Here is a 13,110-nt window from a genome sequence, read left to right on the forward strand (position 1 = left end):
GTTCTTTTGTACCGCCGGAGTGACCCATCCACCGCCGGCGTAACAACAAGAGCATCAGCGCTTGTCAATTTCCTCCTTTGTCATGCAAAAGCACAGAAGACTTTGCGCCGCTATTATAACGCGTCGGCCATAGAATATACCGTTTTATTAATGCGATTATACACCCGCGCGCGACAATAGTGGATGTACAACGGGTATACAACGGGTCGAGATTTTCTCCCCCTCCCCTCTCTCTCTCTCTCCTCTCTCCCTCCTCTCTCCGTCGCATATTCCTGTAAAAACGAAAAAAATGAAGAATGAAGAAGCAGCGGAGAACGGCGAAAGCAGCCAGGCGTTTCATGACGTTTCATAACCGCAATGTATACGCGGCCAGAAGGCGCGCGCGTATAGCGTTTAAAAAAAAAAGGAGATAAAAAGAAAAAATACCATCAGCCAGCATCCAACTGTATATTTATTCGCGGTGACATTTTTACCGCCGACGCCCGTACAGGCGCACGATGCGCAGAGATGTGTTCCGAGGATGCACAGTCCGGCGCGCCCGCCGTCGCGCCGCTCGTAGCGAAACGCGAAGAGGAAGAAGAAGAAGAAAGTTCCGCGCGTCGCGGCGTCGGAGGCGACCGGCGCTCGTCCAAGTTGGCAGCGGAACGATACACTTCTCAAACTCGCATAATGCTTTTTTATGAGCGCGGCGTACCTACCTACGTGTACCTATACCTACCTACGTAGACCATTGTCCTGCGGCAAACTTTCCCGGAGACTAGCGGAGTTCGCTGCAGCTGCACGCTCTTTCTCTCTCTCTTTCTCTCTTTCTGCAGCATCCCGGCGCACGATAAAACGACATACGTATATCCGGCGACATCCCACGGTACTCAGGATAGAGGAATGGTTTTTCGAGCGAATGCGCTTGAAAAAAGATCCGCGTTGTTTCCCGAATCCGAATATCACCGAAAGATGAAGTGGAAAGAAAACGGTGCAGCGGTAATATTTTGCTCGCGTTGTTTTAGCGAAATTGTATAAGGAAGAAGTATAAAATATATATATTTCAGAATGTGATCTTTGCAACGCGACATTAACGTTTTACAATTTTTAAATTATATAATTTCAGTCACGTTTCGTGAGATAATTCTTTTCTGTCTTTCCTATGGATATTGAGAAGACTTTTGGGAAAAGATTGATATAATATTCTTTTTTCCTTTTAATCTTTTTTCTCACATTGGTTATAATATTGAGACGATACAATACCTTGGTCAAAAGTATTGCATCACCTCCAAAAATGAAAAACGCAAATAAATCATTAAGTTCTTTGTTTTTCTCCTCAAAGCATTCTTATCAAAGCACAAAATAATAGTACTGAATAAAATTTGATAATATTTATGTACGTCTTTCTTCATTAAGATAACGACTTCCCTGTTTCATTAAATAATACAATATTTGTACTGTATGTTCATATACATCTTTGTACAATTAAATGTCACTAAATCAGCGTAACGAGAAAGATTGCTGGGAACTGATAATTATTGAATTATTAATGAACGGAGCATATTAAATTCTTATATATGAAAATAAATTTATATATATAATTTATATATATGCTATATTCATCTATTTTAAGATTTTTTGTTGAAAAAGGTTGAAACTACTAGAGAAGCACTCAGTTTTACGTTGAAATATTTAAAGGACTGCACTTAAAAACCCGGTATTTCGAGTTACAACATTTTCGGACAAAGTTGTCGATAAGCCGATTTCCATGCACTCGAAACCCGTTGAATTAATGCTCACTCAGCTTTCGTATTGTGCGTTTGCATATTTCCAAGCATATATTCTGACCGAAAGTATGTAAAATATCTTCAAATCGTGACAAGTTATCTAAAGTGCTCGCTATTCAAAAATTAAAACGAAATTTTTTACACCAATTTATAATAAATACGTGAATATGGCTGTTAACAAAGCTTTTGATTCTATAATTGATAAGCACTTATTAATCTGTGCGTCACAATTTGCTGAAAAATTAAGAAATATTTCAGTCAATAATATTTAAACAAATAGTCTCTTGTATGTATTTGTTGTAGAAGCTCTTTCTAGCTACTATGCTGAGTCCGATATTTCAATGGAAATATTTTCGTTTTTATAGTGATTCGTTTTGATCCAACTGCACGTATATTGCTGTGTATGTATATTATCATCCTCCGCGAAGTTAAAATAAAATAAATTAGAGAAATATTAAAGAACTCGCGCGAATATCGCTCTTGTTTTTCTGTTTTCAAATTTAATTTTGGATTTTACGATATTTTTTATTAATATGATTCTTTTCACGTTAAAATTTTCTTCGTAATATGTCAATCGTCATATCTCGATTTTTTCTGCAAAACAATTCACAGCTGCCGTATTTTTTATTTTCCAGGTCTCGAGAAGTGCAGGGATACTGTCACACTTCGTCAATCTAAATATAGTGATACCAGAGGCGTTTATATTAGGAAGCGACGAGCATCACGTCGACGTAGGATCTATCATAAATCTCGTGTGCATAATAGAGAAGGTAAGGACACACACTGCATGCTGCATTAGTGAAACGCTTACTTTATGCTGGCACAAGCGAGTCTGCTAATAAATGTAAATAACAGAAATTTCTTGCGATAAGGCAGCGGCCACGCACGCAGTTTTTCTTTTAACCCTTAGCCCGTATACCTGGGTCGTTTTCGTCCGGGCGAAAATCAAATGTAGTTGTAACTTTTGAAAACGGGTAGAGAGAACGCCACTGAAATTATGTGAAAAAATTAAATTGTTTATAATTTTATGATTGATACTTCAAATTGAAGGTTTGAATTACCTCCATGAATTTTTTCAGATTTTTTGTAACACTTTAACACTAAAAAAAAACGTCAGGACGAAAACGACCCAGGTTGGCGGCGTAAAGGTGCCAAAAAAACGTATGCGGGCTAAGGGTTAAATCGATGTTCTTTTCGTCTCTACGCGCTTATAACGCGAGAACTTGTTACAGTACGCCACATGCGTTGCACGAATATGAACAAATATTGATCGTTTCGTGCCAGCTATGTTTGATTACGTCGACGTTTAAAATTATTTACATTTTTAATATGTTTACACGAGTCGATTGATGTATACGCAACGCGTAATTTCGTTTTACAAATATATCGAAATTGTTTTTCTTGTCACGAAATAAATAAAAGGCGATCAATTTTGACAGGACTTTTATCTTTATTGGCATTCTTGTCGTCGCCATCTGCATCTCGATGACAAGCATGTAATAGAAAAATAGAACTTCAAATATCTGTACAAGATATCCTAAATTTTCTCTGTATTTTTTTTTTTATTATTATATTTTCTTTTATATCGAATTTTTAGAAATTCTTCAATTCAGAAACGACAATTTCTTAAAAAATCAAGACAATATCTCTGAAAAATGTACAAATCTCATATAAAAACATTATTCTTCAAATCTCTCTCAAAAAGATTATCTTCAAATTTAAAAATTAAAAACTTCGATATTTCCCGATTGTAGCAATTATGTTGCATTATGTCCACTTAATATTAAATCGGTTACATGGATTTTTAACGTGTAAGCATGCAAAAGCCGTGACGATACGCTGAGCGAAGATTGCATCGCAACGTAACTTTTCCATTTCGTAAACAAAATTGCGATACGCAAGGTGTATCTCTCGGGACGTTGGCGTGCGCGCGGGATTAATTATCATCAGATGCGTTAATAGCAACCTGCAGCTTCAACTCGTTCTCATACGTGCGCATACGTGGCGGGGTACGACGTTAACAAGAGTAATTCGCGCGTGGTCGTATCGCGCTCGCAATCCCGCACCCGTCGTTTCATCGTCCTCGTAACTTTTGACCTATATATATACCCTATAGATTATTAACGTTTCCAGAAATTCGTACACGCGAAAGTGTGTTGCCGCCGTGTATACGCGCGCGCATTTTCGCCCTGTTGAATATCGGTGCATTTCCCGTCCAAGGCGCGGCAGATGCCCGTTCGTCGTTCGTTCAGCACTATATACACACATACCCGCGATATTTCAGTCACTTTATCGGATTCTGCCGCTTGTCTGCGGATTCCGCAATATGCAAGAGCGCGGCGCCGAGCTTCCTCTTTTACTCTACTATATTTGCAGCGCGGCGCGGCGCGGCGCGGCGCGGCGACGGCGACGCGAAAGAAGAACTTGCGGGACCCGATGACATTGATTCTGTTTTAATTGGCAACTCTGTGTACGCCAGATGCCCATTAATTAAACTGATAAATTAAAATCGCTGCGCTCGTGGCCGCGTCGCTGCGGTGCGGCCGAAAATTGATTAAATTCGTGTTCTGCTCAACCTTTCAGCTGCGTGCCGACCATCCTCCATTCCCAATTTAACTGGGCGCCGCCGAGTCCGTTTATTCTTTTATACTGTTTCGTAATACAAGTGTGTTTTGTGTGGCGGTACAAAAGTTCTGGTAGCGTCTAGAAGAGGATAACGTTATTTCTTCGTTTAATTCATAGTTCTACTTATGATACAACAGACGAGATAAACATCATTAATTCCGTGATTTGTAGTTCGTAAGGCATTGTTATTCTGAATTCATTAGAAAAATTCGAGATGCAAACAAAATGGAATGGCGCGGGCGGCGCTGAAATACAAGTCTTGTTTGTGTTTCTTACTCTCGTTGCATATTGTAATTCCACAGTACTTCGCACTATTTTTATGTAAATTTAAACATTCTTTTCATGCTCTCTCTTCACCCATTTATTGCATGAAAATCGCTGACAAAGGAATTTAAAAAAAGAAACAAATTAGCTCAATATAGTCAAATTAAGGATAACTGTTCTAAAATAATAAATGCCAAATAACAATAAAATCGTTTAGCTATATATTCCGTTAAAGAACATTTAAATCGGAATTCGTTTGCGACTTCCATTCATTGCACAGAGCCATCTTTATTATCGGTTTTTCCATACATACATAAATCACAATGTTATCAGCTCTACGATTTTCAGGGAGACAAGCGTGCACGCGAAGAAAACGCGCCGCGACGCGGATGCCGATTCCATAGTAATTGACAAGCGCGGCCATAAATACCGTTAATTAAACTGATAAATTAAAAGTGTCACGGTACAGGGTACCTGAAAATTGATCGCACGCAGATCAGCGCGCACGATACGTGTGTCGCGGATATATATGTAAATGTATGCTCGCATGCGACCGCTCTTTACTCTTCCACGCGAACGTGTCGAAACGCGCCGGAGCCGCCGCCGCAGCCGCAGCCGCAGCCGCCGGGGTTTGCGAAACGCGAGTTTGCAAAAATACACCCCTCCGAGGTAAAAAGGTAGAGTGTACCGGAACGCGGAGCGCCCGCTAAATAAGGGCGAGCGAAATGCGGGCGGTTTAACTCCGGCAAGTGCAACCGGGTCGGCTTAACTTCGAAACGCAACCGCGCCTCTAATCTTACCACGTCACGCGACCGCAGCAGTTAACTCTCTCTCTCTCCTTTCCGCCGAGTCCGGTTATCGTTCGACCGAGACCGAACGGTCGGTGAACCGCATTCGGAAGAAAAGTGCGTGACGTGTTGCGCACCGCGGCGATACACCCTCTGCCTCTCTCCCCCGTCCTTTTTCCCGCTTTTCGCAGCTATTTTTGCTAAATAAGCTCGAAAACGGCGATATGTACATTCAGACTAGCATCGAACAATTAATAATATCTCGTTCGCCAATATAAATTTACGCTTCATCGGGTGATACAATTTACATGTATATCGACGCAATGTATCTAGAATTATAAAAGTAATACCCGGGCCCGAACTAATTGCGTCACGATCGGTAAACAATTTCATCGTTAAATCCGCAGTGAATCCGCTGACGCGACGGAAACCGCATGAGAAAAAAGGAAGTGAAATAATACTCTCTCTCTCTCTCTCTCTCTCTCTCTCTCTCTCTCTCTCTCTCTCTCTCTCTCTCTCTCTCTCTCTCTCTCTCTCTCTCTCTCCCCACGCTTGTTCTCTCTCTCTCTGCGAATTGGGATTTTTTTCCACGGATTTCGGATCTCGCGGACGTCGTTTGCATTTTTAAGAATACAAATTACTGCGATATCTCGCGGCGTATATATTTTAATGAAATAAGATTACTATGAAATATACAGCGAAACGTCACGCGACTGCGGGGTGAAGCATTTTTATAGCGAGAAATCGACGACACTTAAAATACAGGGTTTATTTGTCAAAAAATAGAGAGGGAAAAAAAGAGATAAATTAAAGAGGAGATGTGAAAAATAGTATATTATTTTGGTATCATATATCACGGTGAGACAAGCTGTCCCAATGACATGTGCTGGGCTCATAAAAATTAGATATTCCCACGAGAAACTAGCATTACATTCGTCGCACGTCGTCGTTTAATTTCACGCGTGCATATTATAGCTTTGCGTCATTGGTTACGTTGTATACAATTGCCGCATCCCAGAGAGAGAGAGAGAGAGAGAGAGAGAGAGAGAGAGAGAGAGAGAGGAGGGGAAGAGGGAAAGGAGTGGATAGGAGAGAAGCATAGGAGAGAGGGAGCAACAGAGAAAGAAGAAGCACGAGAGAGACTTATCGATCGATACGGGCACGCTTACGTTCGCTTCATCCGAGCTTAAAGAGGAAATTTTGGAATTGCCACCGCAGATGAAGTTTTGAACTTTAAAGCAAGAGATAAAGCTCTCCCTCATCCCCGTATTAGGGGAAAGATTTCATTGGGCCACTCGAGTGTAGCGTGGATAAAAGTTGCCGCTCTCGAACAAGTGTCTCGCCCGAAACTCTCTTTAATGCGTAATGAGTATTCTTTTACTCACGCGAATAACATATAAATCTTGGAAAAGTTAAGGTTTCCCACGCTGCTTGTCACCGCACACACAAGAATATCCCAGTTTTAATATATTTATACCGTCGGCGCGCGCGGGCGCGATATTTTGGAACTAAAACATCGTTTATTCGTTTGAAGACGGAAAGATAAATAAGCGGATATGAGATTAGATATTTTTATTAGATATTTTATAAACAGATATAAAAGCTGTGACATTCGATATTCGGTTCTGCTTATATCGACATTCGATATAAGCAGAGATGAAATTTCAATTTTGAATCATTAGATGATATTGTGATCGCGACATATTGACACATTATTGATCGAATATTTTTATTAAAAAAGTGCTTGTAATCAGTTATTTTTTATTTCAAAGAATTCAACGAAAACAAAATTTCGTTCATGTTAAACAAAAAGTTACACAAAAATAAACCATGGTAAAAAAATAAAGAATAAGTACACCAAAAATCTTATGAAAACTTTATCAACTTTAAGTTGTGACAACTGCGCACAATTATTTCAATTGTATGTCGCTTTAATTAATAGTGAACTCGTCATCAGTCAACAAACGAACCTGTGTTTTGGACGACAAAAAACGAATTGATCTCCAGTCAATAATGTGTTAATATATTTGTTGGAACACCAAACTTTATTATTTAGCAATAAAATACACATTATTTTTGTCCTCGTTTTTGTCTCATTATTGCGATTTAGATTATTCTAAATATTCTACTATATTTTAACATAATTAAAAAATACAAATTTAATAGTAATATCAAATACAATACGAATCGACATATTAAATATCTATTAATAAGTTTTTTAAATTGACTCTTTTACTTTTTTATAAATTCCCGCATTTTCTATATTTTCCGCATATTCTTATATTTATATTTTGTAAAAGAATTAAAAAATTTAGAAAAATAATTTTGTAATTTTATTATAAATATATGTAAAACGTATTTGTAATAAAACTACCACATAATGTAATAAAACTACCTCATAATGTGAATACATCACATGTATCATAGTACAGTGTCATAGTATAATAGTATTATAGAGAGCGAAATAATATTTTGCTACCTATATTTTGTGTCGACTCGAAATTATTCGAGTCACTTGGGTGCGATCAATAAGTGCGCGTCGTATTTCCGTTTCTCGTAAATGGAAAGCCGTTAGAGTACATACGCGGTATATGTAACACGTAAACGATAATCGGACCATTCTCACAATTACTTTCCGATAGAGGAACCGAAGGAACAATGCCTTCTCACGTACAACGGAAGCATAATAAAGATACCAGTTTATCTTATTTTGGTCCACCACCACGCTGCATGCGTGTTTTTAGATTCGCGCGAAAGCCGCTTACAGATAAGCACCTACACGATACTTCCATTTGCCGATTGCACGAAAATCAATATGTCCGCCATAAGCCAATAGGTAGAATTTTTTAATCGTCGCGAGTGCCAGATATTGCAGTGATGCAAGCTGATTGCATCAACTCGTAGCGATTCCTCGGGCATTATGTTCTGCCGGCATTCACGTGAACGAACGTTTACGCTTACTTAACTATATTAAAACCGAATCACACAAAGGCGAAGAAAATTAGTCAAAGTACATAAGTCCTTTCTAAAATCGTTGACAATTGGGATTAATAGATATAAAATAATAACGGGCTAAAAACGAAGCGCTGATATTGACATCCAAATATTGAACATTATAAATTTTCTAAATATGTTGATTATTATTTCACTAAAAAGAACATTTATGGAACTTTTTAACAATACATTCGTAGAATAGTAGAAAAATGTAATAGAACGCGAAAATAGAACGAAAGTAAATTTTATAAGTGACGCAATTGTAATCAGCACGAGATAAATGTTTCCGACAAAATTAAACTAGATAATTGACGGTGGCAACAGCGCCGCCGCCGCGCCGTCGTCGTCGTCACCTTATAGATAATGAATCAGAAAGGCGAGAGAGTAAATTCAGAAAGACGAATACAGGCATGAATCTTGCGGTAATGAAGCGCGACTTGATTAAACCGCGACTTGATAGCGCGCCGTACAAAATTATGATAGAGCCAATTAAACTTTCGGCAAAATTCTCATTAGCGGCCATGCGGAAGCCAGAAGCGGCTGAAATCATTGCATTTCGCGGAAACCCGCCCGCGCCCGCGGTTTTCTCGTTAAAAATATCGATCCCCTCCTCGGCCTAGTTTCCGCCGAAGAAGTATCGTCGAAACGAATTTCTCTCCTTCGCGGGGCTCGGGGGCTATAATACGGCAATAAAAATCACGCGAAGCTATCGAAGGCTCCGTATTCCGTGCGGTGTGACGTTTCATAGATTTTCGCGTGCGATACGGCGCGCGCGGAAGGCGGATTACATACGTAAAAATGGGGCTCAAGTGAAATGGTTAAATAAAGCGCTCACTTACAATACCGACGAAAGATGGAAATATATGATGACGTAGCGGTGTGTATGCAATCGCCGAATAACATGACAGCTACAATGTACATAGTCCTTTGATAGCGCCGTTATTCAACGTTTTATACTGGATGCAAACGACAACCCCTCGTAAAATCCCTATATATCCTGTTCTATATAAAGGGCAGGAAATGATGAAGTGAATTTTTAGCGTTTTACACTTCATTATCAAGATACTCTGTAACTCGGATAGAATTTATGGACTGCATGAAAATGGATTGCATATTATTGTTGCGTATTCTTATTCAGATTTGTATATACGCTACTATATCACGAGTGTTTATAAGCAAGAGGTAACAAATATCACGGAGAGGAGTTGACAATTTTGTCCCGCGCGAAACGTTCGTATATACGCTGTTAAAAGATAGGATGAGATAACAAGGAATTTTCTTTGTTAATGCAGAAAGGGGTCCGAGGGACTGGGGTGTTCTTTAAAATTAACGACTCTGCTCTTTTGGGATAAAGGACAGCGACTTCTATCGTTAGTTGCATGCGTGGTCTTTCATCACAGGCTATTAGGATTGCAGACGGTGGAGAACAGTCGTTTGTGGCAATCGTAACGTGTACACGATACCGTGCTATTGTACATGTAATAATTGAGAGAACACGTGAAAGGGCGGTAAAACCGGGCATTAATTTTCACAGTTTCTAGTGGCAGCACTTCAAAAGCTCAAGGAAAAAGGGTGGGTCTATCCCCGTCTTTTATACCCGCTGCTCTAGCTACTCCGTAATTATAATCCCCCGACCGTAAACATTATGTACATGCGTCCGCGTATAGTCAGCAATTTACAGCATTAATTTACATGCACACCTTGGACAAATTCAGCAACGAAATATGACTACCGAACGCCCACAAAGCAGACTTGTAATTTACATTCGTAAAATTTACGCTTTGTATAAAAGAATATTTCGAAATTTAAAAAGAGTCATATTAACTGATAATTCGTCTCTATATGTTGATTATTGCGTCGGTCTTTTTTACAGTATAATGTGAAATGGCAGGCCTATTTTATTCGAATACTATCAAGATAATATCAAGATTACATCATTGGCTAGATTGCAATTTTTTTTTTATTTCCATAATAATTGTATGCAATTAAAGAGACTAGGTATATTTCACATTGGAAGCAACTTATATAAATTCTATTTAACGACACGTGAGTGTTCTAACTGATTAAACTAAATCATTGCACGTTAACCTCTTGCTCTTCTTCCAAGCGGATCACACTAATTTTTCGACAAACATAATTCTTTTCTGGTTGTATGGTAATTGTAAATTTTTAACGGATAACGTTAAACGATAAAAGTATCGATTGCCTCTGCTGCGTGCAACGATTATGCTAAATTATTATTGTAGCCAGTAACTTGAAAACATCGCTTAACGAATTTTCCTTAAAACTCCTTTGGTACGACCGCCATGGCAAGACGGGGAAGCAAGTTTCAAATTGAATTTTACGTTGCGTCAGTACTTTTAACAAGGAGGTAAAACGTTTTGCGCAATAAGCGCCCTTGTCGTCTCTCCAAGAGGATCAACGTCGGTCCTCTCTAATCTTGACGTGTAATTCTTCAGCAACAGTAAATTATGATTATATTTAATCATCCCAGATATATCCCACGAAATTTAATCGCATCAAAAGCATTTAGCCTCGACAATATCTTTCGCGATTTTTGCACAAAGCTTTGCATGATTTCTATCCAAATCTAATGGGACAAAAATTTTCCTCCAAATTTCAGACGATAGTCGAAAATATCTTCCGCATGATGTTCTTATCGACGATTTCGCGAAGCGACTTTTGTGAAGCTAGGAATATTTTTGGCGACCAATATCGCCTTGTGTATAAAGTTAAAATATCACGCAGCAAGGGCCCGCGTCTTTCCGACGAAATCGTCATTTGCTTTTCATAAACAGAGATATACGAACGCACACGTCAGTTTTTCAGAGGCTGATCCGTCCACGAGTATTAGCCTTAAATCTCGAGATAGCACTTGAATTTTCGGAGTCAGCCCTGGGCAAGAGAAAGCCTCTGATATAAGCTCTTTGTCGGGCGTAAGCTTCACTCCGGACACGATGGATGACCAAGCACACATAGACGACAGAGGATATATTCTTTCTTTCCTAATAATCCCGCGCAATCACACCAGGAAGAAGAAGACCGACTGTTAATCTGCACTCGTCTCAAAGAATGCTGTCGTTTTTTTTTTTTTTCGATTTCTACGCTGCAAGATGAGAATAAGAGAATTTTATATCGCGCTAAGCCTCCGAAAAGTATTTTTGGCACCACGATCATAATAATCGCTAATACAATTTAGATGAATTGAAAAAGATATTATCTGAAAAAATATAGGATAGATATTAGAAAAGACAAACTGTTATAAAAAACGATAGTTTTTAAACGATGTTTTATTTTGTAACTATTTTATTTAGTTGTATAAGTGATCTTTCATAACATCTCGCTAAAGACATTTTAACGACACGACGCATGGTCTCGGTAAGTTTACGTCAGGCGGCATCTAACGTGCCTTGTAATTCGTCAGCGTTTTGCCATTAATTTGCTAACCGAGTTGCACGCCCCAATAAGCGCACCGCCAAATTTCTACCGCGCGATTACGTGCTCCATTAATAAACCTCACGTTAATTAACTACATACTTAATTAATTAATCTCGAGGCCCGTTTGACGTCGATAACATGCGCAACTAACACTTAAGAAACTTGCCAGCATCCGTTTTGGTGCGAGGCATCGAGTCAACCGGCGGCGTTTACATGACCGCTGTTCCTTTTTGGCGCAAGTCAAATTGAAACGGTGACAAAACTCAGAAAACTATCGACGCTCAATTTCGTCGCGTTTCGCACACGATTATCTTTCCGTTAGAAATTTTTAATAGTACCCACATTAATTTCCTAAAATCTCCCCACAAATTCCGATCAGAGTATTCGATCCAAATAAATAGATTGCGATACCACTTGAGAAATCCATATTTATTTAAAAGTATGGGTTTTCTCTTCGATTGAAACAAAAATAAATGCGGAATTTCGCATCTATTTTTTTACGTGTCAAAAATCACTTTTTTTATAAATATACTTTTATAAAATAGGATTTCTGATAGAGACACACCTACTATCGAAGAAACTTTAATAAATGAAACAATTTCGCATTAACAATTTTCCATTCATTTTAGAAATAGTTTCTACATGTTGATCAAATTAAGTGACTGAATCAAGTGACATTATTTCATGTCAACACTGAAATGTTAAACGTGTTGAAAGGTAATCTCTCCTTTTATAGAATTACAATTTCGTGCAGCATGACAGATTCGCCGAAATCTGACAGGATCGATTAGACCAGAGAATGCTATTTAGCGAGCGTCACTGGGGGATTTCTAGCTCAACGGCATCCTGCCTTGTCTTGAGAACGACTTCTTGCTGATAATAGAGCATGCAGAAGCGTCGCGCGATTTCCGTGGCTGCTCGCGACGTACATTTCTGCACGTCGCGCGACGCCAGGCGCGCGCCGGTTGCGCCTGACGTTCATCGTATGACACCGGGGCTAATTACGGTGCCTCCTGTTTAACGGTAAACAGGACGGTGCATACCGTCGTGTCTTCCCGCTCCGTTCTTTGAGCTTCACGGCCTCCCTGGAGACGACCGACTCTCGCAACTCTTCGACCTACAACTGAAAGTGGGTCGACGGCAAACGGCAATTATCACTTCGACGCTCGATCCGAAACAGACGCGATGGTAGGAGTAAATAGCCGCCGTGATGCTGCGAACCTAAATAACATAGA

General features: G+C 39.3%; 1 protein-coding gene across 11 annotated transcripts in view; it reads left to right on the forward strand.

Moving 5' to 3' along the window:
- The window catches only part of Dpr12 (defective proboscis extension response 12), a 256,117-nt gene that overhangs the window by 208,431 nt on the left and 34,576 nt on the right, over window positions 1-13,110 (forward strand). For all 11 annotated transcript variants that reach the window (XM_071714743.1, XM_071714740.1, XM_071714735.1 and 8 more), the window contains one exon: window positions 2,402-2,536. In XM_071714743.1, the coding sequence (XP_071570844.1) occupies window positions 2,402-2,536 (135 nt within the window). The remainder of the gene's footprint in view (window positions 1-2,401; window positions 2,537-13,110) is intronic.

The sequence above is a fragment of the Temnothorax nylanderi genome, unplaced genomic scaffold (assembly GCF_030848795.1).
Source record: "Temnothorax nylanderi isolate EJ_2023f unplaced genomic scaffold, tnyl_v1.0 TNYL_tig0145_pilon, whole genome shotgun sequence".
NCBI classification, from domain to species: Eukaryota; Metazoa; Arthropoda; class Insecta; order Hymenoptera; family Formicidae; genus Temnothorax; species Temnothorax nylanderi.